Genomic DNA, 24,973 nt, shown 5'->3' on the forward strand with positions numbered 1-24,973 from the left:
ATCCAGTTTTCATGCCTTAGGATTTCATGTAAAACAAGACTTGCACAGAAGGGATAGTAAGAATGCATCAGCATTTCTGTTTGTCTTTAAACATAAATTTGCTCGGTTCACCAGTAAAAAGATTGTTTTCCTAACTTTGAGCTTGCATGCTTGCCCTCCATATATTATTCTGCAAAGGAAATATAACCCTGAATTGTAATATTAAATCAAATATTCTAAAGTGATTGAAGGTTGCTCTAAAAATGATAGAAGGTTGAACAAGAAGTTTTTACATATACTGGCAAACGTTCACTGCAGTTTTCAAAGAAAATAATGTGTTTGACCTCTGACCTCCTAATATTTTTAACAGATGTCTAATCTTGCTAACAAATCATTAGCAAAAAAAATTGTTATCAGAATGTTTCTTGTTGGAAAGACATGAAACACCAGAACTAATGTACACAATTCAAAAATCTGATTCAAGAAGGGGAGAGCATTGAAATATTAGATAAAGATATAAAGATAATTAGGGCAAAGTGTATCTACATATCTCCTTCAGTACCCTTCTCCTTTTGCTGCAGAGGTGTCTGTTATTAAAAAGTAACAGTCATGTGCCACACAAAGTTTGATAAGTTCACCAGTCCTCAATATTTTTAAAAGGTTTAGTTACTTCAGCAAAGTCTGCAGTAAACCATTATCTTCTGCAACTTGTTTAAAGGCTTTCTAGCTAACAACTTCAGCAATGTAAGCACTTTCTTCCTAGTTTTGTATTAGCACATATATTTTTGTTAAGTAATTACAGCTGACTGTACTTGTGTGCAAATGAGATGACAGGCAGAAAACATGAAGCACATGTGAGAAAGGATAGTTGTACATATCAAAAAAAATACATGTCAGGATTTGCAATATTGCTGCAGTCCTCAGAGAGGAAGAGAGGCAGAAGACAAAAGCAAGGTAGAGAAAGGATTGGTAAGGGAAGAGTTGTGAGCTGGAAGGTACGTGACCAGAGCATCAGTAATGAGCATCCCTTGTACAAAAATCTGGGTGGATTGAAGAGGACCCATATGGGAAGAGAAGATGCCAGTAGCGCATTAAACATTTATCACAAACGAATGGCCTACAGAGCCACGTGGTTACAGTTCTGCATCACACAACTGATCTTCTGCTCAAAAAGCCTAAATAAAACATATTCTAACAAAAGCAATAGATCTACTCAGTTTGTTCACCTCAGAAATCCAAGTCATGTCCATGAGAAAAACAACGGTATGATTAACCAATGAAATTTTTGAACTTTCCACATTGTTTCTGGGATACAGTATTTCACAGTAAGCCAACACTTTCCCAAGATTATAATGCTTCCCACATTCTGCCCCCCCGCTTTTCTTTTAACAAAACATTGAATGTCCCAGCCAAGAAATTCTTCTTCCTTTTTATTCCTAACATCTTCTAGATTTTTTAAAAGCACAGGCAGTAAATTAAGACAGGCCTTGGGGAAAGTGAGATCTACAAAGATTGCTGTATCAATCTTTTCCTGTATTACAGACGTGTAGCAAAATTTTACTTGTTAGTGTGAACACAGTCAACCATAAAAACACAATCATGTCTACAGCAAAAGGAACTCTGTCTAATAATGAGTGTGCCACTAGTAACGTGCAATCCACTTCAGTTTGATCCATTACAAAGAAGGTGTGACATGAACAGGGAAACTCATCTCTAGAGATGCCTCCAGGGCCCTCCATACCAGCTGTTTCCTCTCTTTCACATCAAGGAATGTTTCCAAGGCTCCTTGAGAGCTGGAAATTGGGATTTACACTAGTTTCAAACTAGCTTGGCAGAGATGCCAGACAAGCAAGTCCCAAGCTGTGTATGGTGTTTGGGCTTTAAAAGAGTCTTTTCACCTGAGATACTTTCAGGAAAACAAAATGGTTGACACTGACAACATTCAGCTGTGAAAGTTATAATTCTTAGCAAACGTAAAAGCTTTCTAAGATAACATATTATCATAGGCCAGTCTCAGGGTGACAAAGGTATGAGTTATAAAGCTGAAAAAGAAATCAAACAACAAACTAGAAACCTTTTTTAGTCACAGTTGAGCAAAGCTGCCTGGGTCTTTGTTGAAAGTGATCCCATCAGAGACAGCCAACATCTCAGAGCTGTGATCACAGCTGACAAGACAGACAGGTTCCTCGAGTTAAACTCTCCAAATGGCTACTTCCCCATCCCCCCTTCAGCCAGCTCTACTGAAGGAAGCATATCTGCTTTGCTCTCCATTATAATCCAGAAAAGAAATGTAAGTGCACTATCTGGGTTTCGTATATCACTTTAAAATTATCAGGTCTACATATGTCAGCCGAATTCAGGAATTTCTCAATATTTTCCCTGAGTAGGCAGTTGCAGACTGTATCAGATGCTTTTTTAAGTCTCCATAAACATGATCCCCAAGCTTTCAATTTATGTGACAGCTCTTCAATACCACTTCCCGTGGTGTAGAAATGGATGCTGTTTCAGTAATGAACATACTGATGCAAAACAAGATTAACTTGTGAAATCTGAGGTTTCAGTGTTTACAAGATTACACGCTTACATGATTTGCTCTTCTCTGTTATTTTCTAACTAAATGACATCTACATGTATCATTAGCAGATGTGGAACACTCCTTCCTTTCTCTCAATCTTAACTAACCAATTATGAATACAGTAACATAATTTTATTTGCCATAACCAAGACATCTGACTGACAATTGTATTTAACTGTCTTGTGCATCCATTATATTCTCATCTGTTGCAACTAAGGTCTTTTTCTGGGTGGGAAGTCTTTGAGATTTCTTTATCTCTCACACTCAGCAGTGGTTCAATACCCTTCAACAATCTGTCACGTTTCATTATGTAGTTATTTACAATTACTGAACACATAAAAGACTTGGTTTTTTTTAAAAAATTCTGCAGGGTTTTTTTTAGCTACTATATTGCAATGAAAAACCTACACGGGGGGGAAAAAAAAAAGGTCTATTATTATTTTTTAAATTTATAAAATATTCAGTCCATTGCAATGAATCATGCTTTATATTATGCAACTATGAATAAAAATAAAAACAGAAGTGTGAAATGCTTAGTCATGAAATTCTGGGCTATTAAGGGAAAGAGCAATCTTAGAAGAGCAGCCATACAGCAGTGTCAACTGTCAAAAATTATTGTTTTGATAATTGCAACTGATACAAAAACTTGATTTCTATTGAAGAGAAATAATATAAACATTTACACAGAAGGTGATGTGGCAAGACACCCAAGACATTTGACCATATGTGGTTTTAGGCAAAACAAGGAAGCAAGCAGGCGAGCTGGCCTGTCTTAGAAATGTCTCTGATCTACTTCAGAGTGATGAGAGAGACCTTCCTATCTGCCCAAGCTTCCTTCACCACTTAGAACATTCAATTTCTAAGAATATTGCTGACCACAGAAACAATTTCGTCTTGTTTAAGCTAATTCATCAAGAAGGATTTTAGGAAACTATTTTAGAAAGATGGCTTCTTAATAGCATTGCTAAATATTTGCCTAATGGTTTGAAAATGAAACCCCAGCTGAATGTTTGGCTACACAGTAAAACTTTGCATTTGAGAAAACAACCTATCTTGGCCACAAAAATGATAAATATTACTAATAAAAATAGCTTTTGGAAACTATTCAGTTGGCTTTCTTTGGGGATTTTTTACACTGCATGAGAAAAACATACAAGGATGTAAAAGAAACGTTCTTCTGTATCTTTTCATAACTTATCAAATCCATCTCATGCTATCCTAGTACATTCACATTTTTCTTCCTTTATCCTATCATAAATATGGCTTTTGTAAACCAACAAAAAAGCCTATCACTCCTTTTGCCTCTTACAAAATTAATCAGCCTTACACAGTCTTAGACTTGCCCAGCTGTTGAAGGTTCCTTTGCCTTCCAGAAAACAATCAAATCTGATCGTTATTTCATTAATAGTTAAGATATACTAGAACCCCACTGAAATCCACAGATTGCTTCAAACTCACCCAAGCCAACACTGGATGGTTCATATCAATTAAAAGTACCTTTTTTCCTGTTGGCAATAAACAAGCATATATATATAGATATAGATATAGATATATATATATAAACAATATGAAGAAGTTACTAAGATGTCTTCAAAAAGCAACTATGACAAAGTTATTCCCACAACAATTCAACGTAATTTCTCATATTCTTTGAGTCTTCAGTGCTCCCAAATCTTAAGATCCAGTTTTGTGATGTAGTTGAAGTACAGTGTGAGTAGAGTGAAATATAGCTGAAAATACACAGAAATTTACATTAAGCTAATGTTCCTGGTTCGCTAACACTTGAGCCAAAAAAGGTGAGTTATCAAAGATGGTGGTATTACAAATTAATTTGCTTGCCGAAAATAGTAGCTAGCATATGCATATTCTAAGAAGATGGGTGTATTTCTCTAAGAAATTTCTCTAAAAGTTCTTGTAACATACCAAGCTATTATTTCTTCACATTATTTGATTTTTCTGACAAAAATGTACTGCAAACCATCATGCCGTATTTTTCTCTGCATATTAATTAAAATTACATAATTTTAAAAAAATACGGATTGGGTTTTATTTATTTGGATTGAAATGTGAAGATGGAAGAAAGCCTCGGTTAAAGCGATTAAGTGGTATTTTGCCACATGAAGCATTTCAGTGATAGAATGAGCATTCTTAACTCTGAGCCTCAGTGATTTATAATATTGTATGCAGTGGCTGAGATTATTAGCTCAATATACTTAACACCAGTTTCCAAAGAATTTATGAATTTATTTTTTTAAGTCACTGGAAAACTAAAATTCCATCATCATTCAATGAAGTAAGTTGTTGAGAGAAGCTGGTTTTGAGAAGGAAACTCCTTTTCTTGTGTTTACAGGTCTCCTGGACACATCTGGATAGTGCGTGATACACACTTTTTAAATAATCCAAGATATGTTGCTATTAATCTGCAAGATTCAGAGTTCCTAAGTACCCTCAATTTCAGATACTTTTAACTTAGAATTTTACCTGATGAGTTCAGCAACTTCAGAATTAGGCCCCAGAGTTACAGATGAGTAAAATGAAAAAGTAAGAAGCTGGTTGGGGAAAAAAAAATTTAAAAAAAAAGGTAACTCAAGTAAACTTCTTTTTCCTTTCCAGCAACATTCTTATCTCAGTTCTATAGTTCCTTCTTTGATGCTGCATTTTTCTCACAATAATTTAATATAATTGACTAGCTAAGTAAGCAAACAAATAAAAATCCCTACACATTTGTAAGGAAAAAATTAGCAAAGTGAAAGCAAAATTTCAACAATTGTTTCCTGCAAGTGGTTTACACTAACTGAACAGTGTTCCAAGCTCACCTTTAGAGCAGCAATCCAGTACCTAAGCGTTGGGTAGTGTGAAAAACCTTGTAGTATCTTTTAGAGAAAAAGCTGCTTCCTGTTCTACAGTGTGATTCCTGAATAAATTTCTAATATGTGCCACTTTTAAAATTAGTTTTATAAAATCAAATTACTATCTCAATATGAGAAGATGTCATTTTTTGTTTGAAATCAAGATGCTTAAATTGATTGATCCTTTCTGTCTAATTTGATATAAATAATAAGTTGAGTATTAAAACTACAGCAATGTAAAAATGTCCTAATCTGTATCCAAGACTCCTTCAAAGAGGTTGCAGTATCTCCATGAAAATTTGTCTCTGACAATACAGAATCATTACAGCATTTTTCATTCTGCAATTAGCCTTCTCATCTACTATTAATGTTGCTTCAAAACCCTCTTTTCTTTTTTTCTTTCCACTTTTTATGATACTCTGTAGTACCTTTCTTGACTACAGTACTTCTCTTGACTACAATTCTCCTTCACCACTAGCAACCCTGTAATTCCCCTCCCTCCAACAAAGGGATTCCTTCTATTTTCTCATTCTAGCCTTCCAGCTTCATTTTAGCACAATAATTTCACACTTATGCCTGGCAATTTCTTCTCCATCAGCAGTGGCATCTTCAGAGCATAGAGATAGGACTTTCACAAGCAGCAATTCATGTATCTCAAAATCTCATTTGCATCATCCACTTTCCACCAAATAGCTCCATATTTCTCTCTCTCTCTTAGTCTCTTTCTCTCTCTGACCTTTCCATCCAACACAGTGTTCTCCTCCATCCTCGTTCCTTGTCAATCTGATTTAAATTCTCCCCTGAACCTCAACAGATTTATCCCTGACAAATCCAACATGGGATGCTACTCTATATTTACTCTCATCAACCTTGGGAAAAAAAGCATCTATTTTCTGTTCCCTCTCTTCATTGTTTTATGAGGTCCAGTACCTCCCGTACACATGTTGGGTCCCCTCTTCACTATTCCCTCTGATGCATGATTATCTTTCAATTTCTCTGACTATTCACCATTACTTGATGCCTTGGTCACTGAACTTCTCACTCTACAGTGTATTTTTAAACACCTTATATACAACCATGACTCCCAATATTTTCATGCCATTATACTGCCTTCCAAGAAAAGGTACACCATTCTCTCTCTGCTGAGCATCTTAGTTCACCTTGACATCACTTTGTGAATGTTTAGCTGGCAATACAAATTCAACATGATGAAAGCTGTTCCTGATTTTCTCACATGGATACTATATCTTCTCAATTTCCCTAGAAGATCTAACCACCTTTAACCATTCATCATAAGAAAAATGTTGTTATATGCATCACAATGTGTCATCTCCTTTCTGTCACACATTGTAAAACATACCATAATAAATCAAATCAAGAACCCACTGCCAGTATTACTACTTTGACATCTTTTCCCTCATTGTTTCCTTGATAATGGTCTACCTTTAGGGTCTACTGCTGCTTCATTTTGTCTTCTTTAACAGCTGTATTTTACCAATGACTTAAACATATAGTCATTCAATAACAGCAACTACAGATCATTCACTTAATCCCCAAGAATATCTGTGTTTTTCTCACATAAAGAAAAAGAAAATTCAAAACCAACAAGTACACCACTTCTCTTCCCATAACACATGAAAATACAGTAAACTATCACTTCAAAAATTAAAAAAAAAAAAAAAAGGGGGGGGGGGAGAAAATTACTGCTGAGTTTGCACATTGCTTTGCTTTTGTTTGCTAGTATAAACCTTTTACCAACTTGACAGTGGATTCACTTTCTCATATAGCCACCTTTATTTCCAAAGGAGACCAAAACTGAAACTTGTTTTACACACACAGACTTGCCCTCCTCCCTCAACGCAATAGCCAAGAAACAAGAGTGACCTGTCCGGAGTACAAAAAACATTCCTACACCTCTGCCAACTCTTACTCAGTTTGGTGCCACACTTCAACACATCAAATACCAAAATCAAGCAGGTATTTTCATATTTGTGACACGTGACAAGCCAGTGGCTGGCAAAAATGAAATGTTTTCTGCTGACTGCAACAGGTGTCCCTACTTCTGAAAAATTACTCAGGCTCTTCAAGGTGGTCCTGAATATAAACCAGTCCTCCTGTTACAAGGACAGGAATGCACTGCCTGTAGTAGTTCTGCCCTTGTGAGCCCTGGTGAAACAGAATCTATAAAGGTCAATGCAGTGCACTCTGGTGACCTCAACAGGAAATGGTTTGCTTACAGGTCTTGGGCTCAACCTGCCATCCAAATGAGACCACAAACCTGCATAAAGGTGAGGACAAAAAAAGGGTAGGGAAATACAATGCAGTCACATCTATATGCTTGTATCAGGGAACGTGTTGATCACAGCAGCTACATTCATTGGGACCTCTTGGAGTCCACAAAAGCAACACACTCCATGATTATACAACAAATTCGGGTTTTTTTAGAGCATCTCTCTCTTTGTATGTGAATGAGCACAGTAGTTTATAATCTGGCACATTAAATATAAGCGCTGATTACTGGCGACTGCTTTGAGCACAGAACAGTCACAAGCCAAATCTGGAATTGATACATATACATGGCACCAAGTGAAATAGTAACCATAAAGGCTACATGCTGCTTACTTTGAATGAAAATTACATATGTTGAATTATCTAAGAATAAGTTGTTTAAATTCCCAGTGCTCAAAATGATGACACACATTCAGCAATTCTACTGAACTAAAATTTCAGTGTAAGTCTCTGGGCATAGTTAGACACATTTTATATGTATTTACACATAATGTATGAAATACATAGGTAAGTCATATCCAAGTCTAGCTCTCTATCTCATGAGAAATTTAGAACTTGGTTTAAGGAAGGCAGCTGTTTCATGGATGTATCTGATTTCAGTCTGTGTAGTATCACTGCAGTCACACATTAAATAAAACACAGCTGGACAATGCTCCACCTATTTCACCACCCTCTCTGCTAACTGTTTAGCACTAACATCTGTTGAAAACAAACTTTAGGAAACAGGGAGATCATGGAAAAAAACCCCTTTATTTTAAAATATTTTGCACTGGAAGAAGTTTTATTTACTTATAAAGAAAGCCTCACCTATATTCAAACAGGTCTGAATTAAGAGATTTATACCTAGAGTTGAAGGAATCCTGCTCACTGAAGCTATCTTATAAAAAATACAATATTATTATAAATACTTGTAGTTTCATGTGATTGGTTTAGTTCTGTACCTGCTGCCACGATGTGGTATAGCTGTGCAGTTTGTTTTCTCATTCACAATCAGGGACACAAAAACAACCTCTTTGGTTCATAATCTTCTTATGAATTCTCTAGAAATGCCATTTTTAATTAAACTTATGAGATGTTCTTTAAGAGTGAGGAATTCTATAGTATATTGTGGCCAATTATTTAAGCTGTATCCAAAAGTGCACAAAAGTGTACCTTCTAGTGGAAGTAACCATGAAACAATTGCTCTCTATGTTCTTTATCAAACCTGCTCTGAGTCAAATTATGTAATCTAATGTTACATACAAAAACTATGCCTCAGTGTAACTTATCTTCAGCAAACCTCTATGTTTCCATGGATCAGAAGTCTTCGTTTCCTACTTTTTTGGTCTTAATCCACATGATCAAGCTGTAATAGCTTTCCTTTTGTTAACCATTTTAAAATATGGGAGCTTTAGGTTTTTCTAATAAAACAAACTGAATGACCAAGAGCTGCACAGAAATATACCTCTCACTGCTTTTACGAAATTCACAGCATAAACCTGATGTTCATCTCCTCACAAGCTTCAAGAACTACTGACAAACTAAGAACCACAATGAGAAATATCTGGACACAAAACCAGCTTCCTAATACACATATCAAGCACAAAATCCTTTTCATAATTTACAAACCCTATCAGGCTCTAGACCACTGAACTGTTCAGCTTGCTTGAGCAATGCATACACTATGGTATCTAAAAGCCATTTCTCTGATAAGCCAGACCACTCTGGAGCTTACTTCTTGTTAGAACAAAATGTAGTATCTGTGCTTTCAACTTTTTGCCTCTGCAAAAAAGGAACATTTTCTCTAAAACAACAAAGCTTGTTCAAGAAGGCTCTTCTATTTCTGTTTCATCATTTCATCTTTCTATTTCTGTAACATTATTCATGTTATATTAATATTAATAACACTACAATATTAATAAAGCTAATCACATTGCTATAATGCCTACTCTTTTCTTCTCAAATTGTCATTTTGAAATGATTTCTGTTAAGTTCTACTTTTATTTTTTTAAACAGTAAACCAAAGAGAGATGCATAATCTTAGCGGGATAAGCCTTTTTCCCTTAACTATACATGAATCCAAAGTAAAATCCTTTAAGCTATTTTCACTGGGGTGTGACAGACCAAGATTTAGAATTGCCTTTCATCACTACATTAGATAGTGCAAACATTTAGATAGTTCTTAACTATAAACTGTTTATTACGTAAGAGAGAAATGCACTTAGAAATACAGCAGGGTACATTTTATCTTAGCATTTGATTGTCAGATTCTTTATTGTGGCTAGCTTCAGGGTACAGATAGTGATGTACTGGCTAAACCAGACGTATACAAAAAGGAATAATATATGAATCTGTTAATATTTGCTGCTGGCAAGCTTGTGTGTGATTTCCAGTTTCTGGAACAGAGGTCTGGCACATATACATATGGAATGAAAGGGTGGAATATTATGGATATGGAAAACTTACCTTAAGTTTGAAAGGGGAATATAGTATATTTGGATATCCTTCATCTTGTATTTACACAAGAAATTTCCAGATGTAGCCAGACTGCCCTCTTCAAAGCACGAAGTGTGTTACTTACTTGGGGGAAATTGGAAGATTTTCCTGCTGTTTAACCATAATAGTGATGTTCAGTGAATGTAAGAACAGTCATTGTAAACTATTTCTATTAAATATTGACATTTCACTGGAATATTTTTAATGCTGTGAAGATATTGATATAAATGTTAAATCTGTATTAAAAAAAAAATCTGAATAGACAAGTGAGTATCTCATGGTAAAAAAAGAGGAAGAAATCTAGCTGGTGTGAAACGAGTACAACCCTGGAATGCTGTGATAGACAAGACAACAAAGACACACAATGAACTGGTAGAAACTGCAATTAAAAAGGCATCTGTATACCAGCAAAGCTTTCTAGTAGACAGACACAAGACATGGCAACAATTTATTACTGTGAGCTATGTCTAATGCAAAAAGCATCCTGTAACTGTACAAATATCCAACAATCTCATCTTCCCAAAGCATAGGTATAAATCCCCTCAAAGGACCTTCCAATTAATGGAGAAAATATTTACAGCAAGTTTCAGATCTTACTACTAGTTTTGTTACTCTGTCTTGGCAGCATCAGCTGTAAAATCCATCAAGAACAGCAAAACAAAGTTTGCAAAAAAAGATTTCCAAATAAGATCTGGACTTGGATTCCCATCCAAAAAAACCCGTATCTTACATAATAATTTTTCATTATCTAAATCTGTGCCCTTAGTTGTACAGTATTCCTCCAAAATGGCTCCAGTACTTGTGAAACCTTTCGACTCTGAAAACTCTACCTTAAAACTTCCAACTGCACACCACAAAACTAAAGCTTACAGAACCCCTTCCAAAGCAAACAATCACTAAATATAGAAATGTATTTATCTTACACCTATAAATCATGCAATTATTTGGAAAATACTTTTAACGTGAGTATTTGTAATTAAAATGTACAGAGCTTAGATCTGCTTAACTTCAGTGCATGCTGCGACATCCCACTTTTCTTCCCCTTATATTTTGAGGATAGGGTGGATTAAGGGCTTGTGGAAAACAGGTTATTTGGATTACCACTTGATCACACCACTTTTGGGGATACTCATGTGGGCAGTCTATTATTATAGTGTTGAATTTCAATATTACTGTGCATTTTAAGTTCTGTAAAATCACTTTGAGCTTTAGCTAAGTAATTTAAACAGATCAAAATACATAAATTATTCTAGCAATTTAAAATGAGAGTAAGGTTTTAAAACCAGGAAAAAAGAAAATACTAGCAAAGCAGTAATTCAGCAACACTGTGGCAGATGCTCACTTTTGAGCAGGAAATAGCTGAAGAATGGAGTTAAACATGCCACTAAGTCTTCTATGAAACAAGAAAGTAAAAAAATAGAAGTTAATCACTAGCTAAAATCTTTCCATGCGCAGTGAATCAATTTGGCTAATGAGAATTATGTTGAAAATCATAAAACACTGCCTCTTTTCTGTTCAGATTTGCACTATGTAAGAAGATAAACCAATCACAGATTTATCTGTTAAAACTAAGTCTTTACTACTTGTAGTGCAGCCATTAGATAGCTAAACACTGATAAAAACTACTCAAAGTTTCTAATCAAATATAATACTAGAAGAAAAAAAAAGAAAACCTGGCAAGATTTTGGGTGTACAAGCTGCTTTCCTAAAGGCATTTAAATTTAGAAGGCATGACCACTTCTTAGAAACCCTGCCTCCCCAACACCCCTATTAATATTTTTATATCACAGCTGGAATGATATACCATAAAATATGTGATGTGTGAAACTGAGCAACATGATTCAGGCTGTCATATACACAGAAGTTCTTTATGCAGTCCTGTGCTAAATAAACTCAAGAAAAGCTGGAGTTAAAAATTCACACAAAAGGTAGTTTCATCAGCTGGTTTGAAAGAACAAGAAAGGCTAACTCAAAAAAATCCTGTTTGTAATGACTGGAAAACATCCTGATCCTTTCCTGTTGGAAATTGCTTATCCTTATTGTGGAAAATGAGGGGAGTTTCTCTGTTCAATAAAGAGATTTTAATAGATTTTAACTGACAATACACTTCAAAAATAACTTCATTCTTTCCGTATCTCTATGAATGAGATACTCCCACTCCTAGACAGGAAAACCAGGCACACAGAGGTTCACCGACTGCAGGACGCCCTGCACTCTTGATACTAAAACTGGCTCCATGGATCAGTTTGTTCAGAAATATCTGTTACTACTTGTAATAGATATTGGCTTGCAAAAAGCCCTGAGTGGGCAAGCACAGGCAAGACGAGGAACCCATTTGAACTGCAGGTAAACCTCATGGTTTTACTGCATTGCCCTGTGAATCAGTAATTTTCAAGATCCTGTCTTACTTTGACCCCTAATGCTCTTCAGCTCTCTATCTTTGCCAGAGACTTTCTCCACGTCTCAGAACATTTAAATTCTAATGTGTGGTGTTATGATTGACTATTTCACACTGTTGTTTCCACTATTCATTCAAAGTTTGAAGGAAGTTATTTTTTATGTCCTTTGAAGTTGTTATTTTAAGCCAAGTTGACAGTGTTCATAATATTTCAAATACACTGACAGATCATTCTGCTAATGTGCACTGTAAATGCACATGTACGTGAACCTTAAAGAAAAACCATACACTGACAAAATAACATACGTGAGAAAATAACACAGATTTATGACAAAACAAAAAAATCCTCTGAGGCAGGTGATTATAATGGATCATGATCCTGCTGAGGAAGTTTGGAGAAAGGCAAGGCAGAGCGGGAATGCATTTGGCTAACTTCAGCATTAACAAGTTACCAATGTCAGTGTCATGAAGAAGAAAAAAAATCTTCCTCCAAAAGTTCCAAAAGTGTTTTTACTCTCACTACATACAGCTGGGAGATTTGGAATCATACCAAAAAAACAGTGGAAGTAGAAAACTGAATGAAACATTCATGGTGTGCATTACTAGTCAGAACTAAAGAAGTGAACTGATCGCACACCAAAATCACTTCCTACACACAACAACATAATTTGAGAAAAAAAAGCAGATACTGAGATGGCTCTAAAGTGCCTTGGAAAAAAAAAACTAACCAATGAAATTAGCTTACAAGAAACAGCTACTCTGACTTCATCAGGATTGATAAAACATGTTGTAGAAAATACCTTGCCTTTCTCTAAATAATAATAATTTAAAATTAAAAAATTATTTATTCACGCCATTCTAGGATTCCTGTAGTCAGATGTAGGAAGTAATGCGTGAAGCAGAGAATAATAAACCTATGCCAGCATCAGAAACTATGACTACAGTGACAATGGGAGATTTATGGGAGTTCATCAGGTGGCTTCTGTCACCCTGTAAAGTGGCACTGTGGTGGCTTCCCAGCAGCACTGCACCACTGTGCCTGCCTCTAATGAGCGCCCCTTTTGCTTGAGGAAAGGGTATCATCATCGTACCCTCTTCCCTGCTAGGGTGTTCACTTCTGTCCTTGGAACTGCTGCTTGGTACTTCAATACAAGAAGAAGCAATGCATGCAATCCTGTGCCATGTGCTCTGAGATGACCCTGCTTGAGCAGGGAGATTGGACCAGATGACCCACTGTGGTCCCTTCCAACCTTATCCACTCTGTGATTCTGTGCTGCACTCACAAGCCTTCTGTGGGAAAGCAGGGGTTTTACATTTTCACTGAAGCAAAGAGGAACTTCCCTCTTTTTAAAGTGGGCTCTGTGTTTGGTAGTAGTTTGTACTCGACTCAAAAATAAGTGCATCTAAAAATCTTTACAGACAGCAGGATAACAGGCAGTATGGATGCGTTATGTCATATGAGCCATTATATCCGGATAGAACATCTTCCCGGATTTAGTTTGTTCTGTTACTGTCACATGCAGGAGCAGTGCGACAGGCACGCAAGATCAGGGATAAAATGTCATTTATACTTTTGCATAAAGGCAAAACCAAGTTCAGGCAGTCACAACAGGCCTTTATTAGGTTAGCCCTGTCACGAAAGTATAGTCAAATAAGCTACAGCTTTAAACATCTTCTTCAATCTTTCCTTCTTCCTGCTGCATATGGACCAAACCTATAGTTTGGTCCCAAACCATAGTCTAAAACAATGCAGAATTATTTCTAACTGATCAAGTATAAGAAATGTATCAACTATTTTCAACCAGTGATTTTTGTTACTGACTCAATAGACCCTTCTCAAGCTAAACAAAACTGCTCTATTAATTTTGACTGGAAACATAGTTGCACTGCAGCACAGCAAAGTCCGTATATATGGCTCCACACTTGTTTCAACTAAGCCACACGATATTCGCTAAATGGGAATCAAAAATTTTCTGTATAAAAATCAGAAGTTAATATTTCTACCATATATTTCTTCAGGCAGCTTACCCCCCACATCTCAATCCTCCACAGCTTTACCTTTTTTCCTGTGTCACATATCATTTCGTAGCCCCAGAACTGCACCAGTTTATAATGACTTAACATTTTCTTGTTTGCCTTTGCAAGCATCTCTGTATCCTGTCAGGCCAGTAAGTGCTTTCATCATTCCACTGCAGGAGTCAGTCTCATCCTCTTCTTTTTAATTGTTATGTTGAACACATGTTCCTTTTGAAAAATTTTTACTTATCCCTTCCCCATCCCCAAATGTAAGATGAAGGCTTTTTCTAACTATTTGATCGCGATGACTTTTGGAACACTTGATTCTAACTATACACAGGGAATCCCAGAGAACACCAGCAGATTTAGATAACAATACCACTAAAAATCCAATTTACACTGCTCCTTCACCCAAAAATCTTGCACATTTCTTAATGGTACCAACAAAGGCAAAGACAAAAATTTTTTAGACTCTAAAAATACAAACCCAAGAACATCACCAACCTAATTTCCACTAGGAAATCACTTCAGTCTTGCATTGCTATACAAGGGTCACCCACTGGTGCACAAGATGCACAGGATATATCTTTAAATTACTCATAATCACCTTAAACTGCACTCAATTAGTATTGCAATATGTCATCTTACAGACACAGAAAAGTTCAAAAGGAAAAGCACATGAAAAAGCAGACTACCAAGAGCACTATTGTTAAAACTACACCAGAAAGCTTAATATTTCAATACTGTATATGTTAAAATAAACAACATACACAGGTGATGAAAGCCAGTCTCTGAAAAATTTATTATTCTGTTAGAACAAGTTTACACTTAGGATGAATTCTCAAGCTTCATGCCATTAGGAAGTTTTACTGGGTTTATACTGGAAATAAAAACAGAAATAAAAATAGATGACAATCCCAAAATACAGGCTGTACTTTGAGAATGATCAACAGACTTTCTTTTCCTTTTAAATCTATACATTTCCTCCTGCCTTCAGCAATCAGATCTTTTTCAATCTTCATGAAAAGCTCCCTAAACTGTCTGTTTCCCCTTCTAAAATCAAATGTTTTGAAAGATGAAGTTGAACAGACTAACATAACCTGTACTAGTTCAGTGTTACTTCCCCCAAGTCATCCTACTGGAATTGTACAGCTTTCAGAGATTTATGATGTCAGTTTCATTCAAAGGATCCTGCCCTTCCCGCCCCATTTCCTCTGTAATCTCTAAAAAATCGACCCAATTCTCATTTGCTCCTTCTATGCACACTGTTGGTCCTTATCCCACTCCTTTCATTTCCTCGGGTAAGATGGGCATAGAGGATATGGAGGATTTACTAAGATGATTAATTTTAGAAGCCGTAAAGCTTAGCCTGGTGAATTTGCACGTGACATTGCAAAATCAAACTCTTGGAACTGGACTGGTTTGTGAACTATACTATACAAAGCAACAGTGAGCACTGGTTGCTCTAAGCTTCAACGCAGCAAGAATTCTACATATTCTTTGTCACTTCAAGTCTTAACAACTGAAAATTCGATTTTGAGTTCAATATGAACATAAATATTTCATAATTCTGAAGAATTTGAAATAGTTTCCATTTTGTTTCTGAGTCATTTTCATGCATTTACATGAATTGTTAAAATTTATCTCAGTGTTAATTCTTACACATTGGACGATATGACAATATTCGCCATTTAATGTGCAGCATTGGCCTTATCCTCACCTGCTTAGATGCTATTCTCCTCTACTATATGGATTAATAACTGATTTCAGTATCAAGTTTTAAGAGTTACTTCTTAATGTACTGAATATCTCAATTTGTGAATATCTCAAATAAATTACATAAGAACCAACAAGTAATTACAGCTTTTCTCACACACACTGCACCTTAAACGAATAATAGTCTAGATACAGGTATCTGGCCAACCTTTTTTTTTTTTTTTCCCCAAAGAGAGTGCCAACAGTTTTCTCAGTGTTCTGAACTGAATGGCAGCACACTGAATGATCAGTTGTAGAAAGATAGAAACAATATTAAGTTATGCCTACGAGTTATTTAGTTTTCAGGGTAGAGGGGGAAGGAGAGGAGGGGAAATAAAAAAAAGATAAATTACCAAAATTGATTTTATCAGCTTCAACATTTAGCACTTGATATATTAGAAGCATATAGTTGTCAAATACTTGACTTACACTCATATTCCTATCCCAGATCTGGATAGAGCCATCTTGACAGCCAGCTGCAATAAGTTTACCATCTCTGCTGTATGTGCAAGTTGTAGGAATCACCCGTTTCCCTTGAACTGATCGTGGCTTAAATACACTTTTGTGCTTTTTTTCATTGTTAACATCCCATGTCCTCACAGTTCTGGAAAAAAAGAGTTTAAATAGTTGGTTTAGATAAAGTTGATACATATGAAATAATTCTTTTTGTGATATAATCAAACCCCTTTTCCAGCACAGATGGCATATAACATTGTTCAAATTAGGTTATAATGGCAAAGCAGCATTTAAGATATGATGAAAATTCTCCAAGTAAGAAACATTGCATTCACTAAAACATGTCTGAAGGTTAAAAATAAAAATTTAAAAAAACTGAAAGAGTTTTTCCCAAAACTTCATGTTAATACATAACTTATTTATAATTGGAAAGATAACAAATGGTTAATACACAGATACTACATAGTCTTCACTGTCACTGGAAATCAAGAAGGAGAGAGTATTCAGTCCTTTGCAAAGAATGAACACTTCAGGAAACAGGCATGAATGCTTATACAAATGCATTAACAGAACAGATTTTCTTAATTATTCTCACTTGACAACAACTGAAAATTCTCCTTTTAACTGACTGGTTATTCTTCAGACTTTTTTTTTAAAAGGCATTTTGAACATTAATTGCAATATTATTATAGTTCTCTTCCACTAATCCTGAAAGTCTTAGCTTTCTATTATAAAAGTGTTCTTCAAAAACTTTACCAAGACTCATTTATGTAATAGTTTTTTTAAGTTAAGTTTTTCCCACATTACTAGCAAAATAAATACATCCTTTCTGTTTTTAATGGAAAAAGATTATCTTCCTGGATCTTCACTGTTCCTTAGATACACAAAAACATCCAAATGAGATAGAACTAAAACTCTGAGATACAGGTGGAACCTTTAAATTGTCTCAGATACAAATGTTTTCTGTCCATTTAATATGTTGTGGTCTTTCCAGATAAAAATTCAAAACTCTTCTGGCATCTAATGCAGAGAAGAGTTTCAGGATTTGGCAAAGGAAGGAAGATCATTTATTTAGAAAGAAAAAAACTCAAAGTTCTCAAGACAACCTCATTTGTTTAGACTATACAAACATTGCCTATGATCCAACAGAACATAATTCATTGGTCTCTAGCAAAGCAAATACAACTGTAACAAAGGCTGTCATTTCTCCAGACTGAGGCAAGACACCACAGCATAACATCAGGGACTTCAATCAGAGTTGACATTTATATAACTCTAGAATAAAACAGATGAAAAAACAAGCTGGAAAGAGCTCACAGAAGTTACATTTAATTGCACATTTAATTAGAATAATGAGAAATCAGTAACAAAGTTAGAATGAATAAGTAAAACGAATCTCCAGTAGTCCATAATAAAGTCAAGGGTAGTTTCAGTTTTAAAAGTCTTCAAATCTCATATCTGTAAGGCATCACTTAATCACTCTACCTGGAGCTCTACCATTAGACATTTGAGTGTTTTGATAACTGGTTTGGGTTTGAAATTTTGCGGGTTTAGCTAGGGTCTGGAGTTTTTAAAGTTATTTTTATTTAAAAATAAACATTAGATTACTATTATGATTAGGTCAATTAGATGATCTTCAGAGGATTTTTCCATCTTCAACCACTATGTGATTCTAAGATTCCATTCTTCCTCTCATTGTGTTGTCAATAATCATCTGAGTTTCCTATCTTTCAGCAGGTACATCAACACTTTCTCCCATTGTGATATTTGCTCAAAACTTGAGTCTTTTCCCACTCCCTTTCCCTCATAATATCACAGAATATCCTAAATTGGAAGGGACCCACAAGGATCATCAAGTCCTACTCCAAGCCCTGCACAGGACAGCCCCAAGAGTCACACCATGTGCCTGAAAGTATCATCCAAACATTTCTTGGACTCTGTCAGGCCTGGTGCTGTGATCACTTCCCTGGGTAGCCTGTTCCAGTGCCCAGCCACCCTCTGGGTGAAGTAGCTTTTTCTAATACCCATTCTAAACATTCCCTGACGCAACTTCAGGCCATTCCCTGGGGTCCTGTCACTGGTCACCACAGAGAAGAGATGAAGAGATCAGTGCCTGCCCCTCTGCTTCCCCTCACGAGGAAGTTGTAGGCTTCTTCAATCCTTCCAAAATCTCATTTGAATAACCTATACCTTCAGCTTCTCTTCTTCCTTCAGTGATGACCATCTCCTACTGACAAGCAATATCTTCTCTTACAGTGCAAGTTTCCAAGGACAGCCTTGGCATTCCCCTTCTCAGATGGTAACACGATTATGTGCAAGGAACTTCTGAAGCCTGCCTTCCCCTCTTTGCCTTTCATCTCAGATGCTTCACAACCATCTCAGATGTAATTCCAAAAACAATCTCTCAATCATCCTTTACTATACTAATTCTTCATTTCTGATGGCATGGAAAGACTTTTTTAAAACCTTAAGTTGCCTCTTTTTAGGGTTCAACATCCTGTCAAAACCTCAATAGTTTTGCAACATTACAGAGCATATTCAAACCTTCTTATCATTTTACCTTTCCACTGTAAAGGAAGAATACTTGTGTATATATATATATACACACTTGTATACTCTTATGCCTTATAACACACATTAAAAAAATATGACCCCTAAATCATGTGTAATATCAGTAGGTTAGTTGAAAAATCCAAGTTTCTTGAACTGCTGCTTCTGCTGCAGACAGTTGGCCACATTCCCACGCATATGACTTACATGTCCTGTCAAAAATGCCTATGCAGCCTACAGTACATGCTTAACGTTCCCTCAGTGTTTTCTTAACATCCCCACACTGAGTGTGGGTTTTCTGCTGCCTTACCGCTACTGAATCTAATGAGAAAATTTTTCTACTAAAATAAAATAAATATTTTATAAGAAGTCATCTATATATCAGTTAGAAATCAAGCCCTTAACTCTTGAGCTAAGACTGAGCTCTTTAACGTATTATTTATGGAAATATTTCCTAATTTTATTTAAAAATGCACATCAAATTGCAAACACATCTCATAACACCATGGGCAAAATTTCAGCTTAGCACCGTTTCTGACGGAGTCAGTACCAACCAAAACATCAGAAGTCATCTGTAAACTATGTATGTTTAATATTTTCCTTCAGAGTAGTAATGGATTAGAAACAGGGACCACTGAAGGACCTCAAGGACATACCTTCAGTGGAGTGAGAGGACATAGCTGTAAACTGTACCAGGAGATGCTTAGGTTGGACATTAGGAAGAATTTCTTTAAAGAAAGGATTATTAGATATTGGAATGGGCTGCCTGTGAAGTGGTGGAATCACTGTCCCTATTCAAGGGAATACTGGACATGGCACTTGGTGCCATGGCCTTGTTGACACGGTGGTGTTTGGTCCACAAGTTGGACTCAATCTTATAGGTCTTTTCCGTTGTAATTGATTCTGTGATACCCCATTCCAAGGGCCTTCATCACATAGTCTGACGCAGGTTAATTTGTTCTGACAGTCTCCTTTCACCCTCCATGCTCCATCAATATCCATCTGAGCATCATGTCTCTTTCAGCAGGCACTTTGATGCTTTTCCCTGTCTACAGTTTATATTTGGAATTAATTCACAGAATATTCTGAGTTGGAAGGGACCCACAAGGATCATTGAGTCCAAGTCCATAGTGAATGGCCCATACAGAGTTTAAACCCACAAACCTTGGTGTTATTAGCACCATGCTCTACTTGATGCCTTTTTCCAGGCCCTTTTCCTTATGACATTTAATTTCTCTGTCATACAGTGGGATCTGAACAAATTTGGGAAGTGGGCCCATGTATATCTCATGAAGTTCAACAAGCCTAAGTACAAGGTCCTACACCTGGGTTGGGCAACTCCAGATATGAGAAGAACTCACTGAGAGCATCCCTCCCAAGAAGGACTTGGGTATTCTTATGAATGAAAAGCTGGGCACAACCCAGCAATGTGTGCTTGCAGCCCAGAAAGCCAAACATGTCCTGAGCTGCACCCAAAAAATGCTGTTGGCAGCAGGTCGAGGAATACGATTCTGCCCCTCTACTCCACTCTCGTAAGACCCAACCTGGCGTGCTTCATCCAGCTCTGGGATTCCCAGTGTATGAAGGACATGGACCTGCCAGAGCAAGTCCAGAGGAAGCAACAAAGATGATCAGGGGCTGGAGTATTTCTGCTATGAGGAAAGGCTGAGAGTGTTAGGGTTTTTCAATCAGGAGAAGAAAAGGCACTGGGAAGACCTTAGAATGCCTTCCAGTACTAAAAGGGGGCTTATAAAAAAGAGGGAAAGTGATTTTTACACAATCAGACAGTGACAGAGCAAGGGGCAATAGTTTTAAACTAGAACAGGAGAAATTTAGCTTAGATATTCTTTATTGTGAAGGTGGTGAGGTACAGGTTGCTCAGAGGAGTTGTGGATGCCACATCCCTGAATCTTCAAGGCAAAGCTGGACAAGGATCTGAGCAACCTGATCTAGTTGGTGGCATTCCTGCCCTTGGCGGGAGGAGGTTGGAATTAGATGATCCTTAAAGTCTCTCCCAACCCAAATCATTCTGTAATACTATGGTTAATACTTACCTCCTCCCATTCTAGCCAGAAGGAAAGGGCATAAAAAGGCAAAGTAGCATAGAAACCTGAATGATTTAATTTCATGGAATATTGTCTTTAAACTGGCAATATGGCAAAACCACTCCGTATCTGCTTCCTTATATTCTCTTCCCTTCTGCTGCTGACCCTCAGTCACCATACCACACAACAGTCAGCTAGCTAAGAGTACAATTTGGAGTTATGCCTCTTTTTTTTTTCCAGAATATTTTGTACCATTTGATGATTCTTCCTCCTCCTCAGACATAATGAAAAAAATAAATGAGTTTATATTACAGAAGTTCCATTTTCACCTAAGCTCTCTGGGTCCAGTATGTTGTTTGTTGAAACGAGTAAAAAAATTTTACCCCTGCATCAATCAGATCATTTCCAGGGCAGTCATTTTGGTTAAAAAACCCCTCTCACTAAGAGTATCTCCTCCAGCCTAAAAAAAGAGGGGGATGAAACAACAACACTGTTTTATGCTCTATATTGCATCACTTAACAGAAGTATACTACTAATCTTTATCTGTTGATAGGTAAAAACAAGATATTTTTGAACTCCACTGAAAACAAAAGACAAACATTTCCCAAATGAGGGTTCTTTTTCCACCTGAAAACAAACTGTGTAATAGAAGTTTGTTCTCTAGCAAAAACAACATATATGGATTTTTTTTTATCTATCCCTACAATATACAATGTTTGTTCATGACATCAAGTTTTAATATACTGAATGATAAGTACAGTCACATGACCATTTTTAATTTTTCTTTCATACATTCCTTTTCAATTAAAACTTCCATGAAAAAGGATGCACATACATATGTTTAAATTTAACATTTTAAATGGTGGATTCCACATCTGCAAAACAGATTTTGCAAAACTGATTTTGTAAAGTTCTTATATTTGCCAAGAGCAACTCAAAGCAACTTAGAAAAGGAGGGGAATGTTCTTTTGGAAAGGTAATGTGGATATTTTCGTGACCACTGAGAAGTTAAATGACCCATATTAAGCCAGTAATTTAATTACTGAGGTTCAAGAGGGTTTTGAGGGGGTTGGTTTTCTCTTTTCTTCCCTTTTTCATGTTCTTATGATGTTATTACTAAATCAGAATTTCTAGTAAAATTAATTATTGGCAGTGCTGCCACCACAAATTATTATAGGTCTGTAGATGCATTTCCCAGCCTGCAAGCACAGAAAATTTCTCTAAGTCATGGATCAGCAAGACATTGCCCTAATAGGATCTGTTGAAATTTAAGAAGTGAACCAATTCAATCTTTAAGACCTGTCAAATTCCACTCAGCTTTTCCATTTGTCCCGTTTCCTCTGTTTCTACTGGATCGCAAAACTCTATTGCACAATATTGAATGTTATCGGCATTCAATATAGGATACATATTTTAAGTCTATTCTTAATAATTAAGTCTCTTCTTATCACTTGAAATACAAAAGAAGCAACTGAGTACATTATTGATAAAAGTACAGATAAGGCTTAATGTTGTACAGTAAACCAGTAACCACATTATAATGCTTACCTTTGTAATGTATTATAATGTCTACCTTTGCAATATAAGGTTGTCCAAAAAGGATTCATTGGAAAACTATAACATACTTCAAAGATGTTATACAAATACTGTGGCAATAGAATTCATCTTCCTAATACAAGGCTCAAACTCATCAGTGATAAAACCCACATTTTTTAAAGTGTTAAATTAAGTCTCTTTATAAAAAAGCCAACTAACATTAGAATAAGATTTTTTTTCTTTTTTTATCACATAAAACAACCTTATTGTCAGCAAGAAAACTTTCATTATTGTATTCTCTTTGCCCTCTTTCAGCAGAACTAAGTTACAGTCTTCTTCTGCTGACCACATGGGACCCAATGAAGGTTGAATCACCTGCCAGATATGGAAAAAATTTGTACACACCAACAGATGGAGAAATCCAAAGAAACTTTCCATATTTGTTTGGCAGAAAACTTCTAAATAAGCTACCTACTTCCAGCATCTGAAGAGAGTTAAAATAATTTGAACCAGAATACTAGAAAAGTCACATCCAACACATGTAAAATCACAACTATGGAAGGAATTGCCAAAAATATTTACACAACTTAATTTATAACAATTCTTCAGCTTTTCTGTTAGATACATAAAACCTAAATACAAAAAAACCTAGAAATTTTAACTGGTAAAATATTTAACAGAGTAAAAAAACCTGTATGTGATACACAGCAAATGAGTTAGGCAATCATGAAACCATTTTTCCAAATTTTCAAATAAAATTGGCAGCCTTTTTCAACAGGAGAAATTACCATCATTTGTATGTACAAAGTACAGCTGCATTGTAGTTACTATTTGGGTGGGAGAGTAGACTAAAACATCATAACAATGAATGTTCTCCAGTCTAAATGAACTAAAGAGCAGCCAACTCAAAATTAAAATGACACACAAGCATGTCTGAGAGAGCGTGGCAGGATGGCCTACCCTGATAAGGCCTAGAATGCGACCAGAGAATGCACACAAGGCAAGCCATCATGCAAGTTCTGCTGGTGGCACCAGCGTGCTGTTTTGGTGTTGAATTATGCTAAAGCCAGCCTGGTTCAACAAATTGCAAACACACATCCTGCTTTTCAAGCAGGATTTGACAGACAAGCTAGTTGCTGGCCTGTAAATCTGACTATCAGTCCATCACTTTATAACTATAAAACCCCAGTCCAACCTTCGTATGTCAGATTCTTCCACATATTTCCTTGAAGTGTGGAAGTTCTCCCACAAAGCAGGAATACCTCTTCATGGTTACTTCCCAGGGGTTACAGGAGAGATCTGCTCACTATCTCATAAGGTGAGTTATATCAATCTCTACTTAATGATTGTTTCTTTTGCTAGCTTTGATACAACTGTTTTAATATAATTGCTTTGATTCAGTGCACTATACTACTCCATGTTATATTATACTCTGGTAGACTTTTAGCTTTTACACTCTGTAGTAAATGATTCTGATTAAGATCTTTCATCTGTTCACTCATCTGTTCATTTGTCATAATAAATAATTCACTTTATATAAATATGTCCAATTTGCTGTAATTAAAACCTGTGGGACAGAGTGATTTAATCACAACTCAACAGTTCCCTAAATTTAAACCGTTGACACAATCCGAGGCTAAGATAGGATTCAGCGGCACCTTAACTCATCTCCGAGAAGGAGTTTAGAAAGCAAGGGAGTCTTTTCTGCACCTTGTGACTCAACTTGGGAGTCTCTGACTTCTTCAATAACTTTGTCTAAGCCTTCCACTCCCACCCACGATGGAGAGTAACCATTCTGAATTACTGAGCAACAATCCCACTGCTGGCCAATATATGCAACACTTCAGGAAAAGGAAACTAGAAAATGACAGAGAACTAAATGAGTTATTAGCTGGGCTAAGAAACCAGAACTAATGGAGGTAAAGGAGAAAAGTAGAAAGGGACAGAGATGCAGATTAAGGAGAATAAAAGCAAAGAACAGAATATAAATTATAATGTCATGTCAGATTTGGCATGACTGTTTTCAGGTCAGCTGTGCAGCAGGTCCAC

The 24,973-nt window shown here is 36.2% G+C and overlaps 1 protein-coding gene across 1 annotated transcript in view; it reads right to left on the bottom strand.

Annotated features, from left to right (window-relative positions):
- Positions 1-24,973, bottom strand: part of WDR70 (WD repeat domain 70) — a 129,583-nt gene that overhangs the window by 40,496 nt on the left and 64,114 nt on the right. The window contains exon 10 of the mRNA XM_050329099.1: positions 16,766-16,940. Within this exon, the coding sequence (XP_050185056.1) occupies positions 16,766-16,940 (175 nt within the window). The remainder of the gene's footprint in view (positions 1-16,765; positions 16,941-24,973) is intronic.

The sequence above is a fragment of the Myiozetetes cayanensis genome, unplaced genomic scaffold (genome assembly GCF_022539395.1).
Source record: "Myiozetetes cayanensis isolate MyiCay16 unplaced genomic scaffold, myiCay2020 scf4, whole genome shotgun sequence".
NCBI classification, from domain to species: Eukaryota; Metazoa; Chordata; class Aves; order Passeriformes; family Tyrannidae; genus Myiozetetes; species Myiozetetes cayanensis.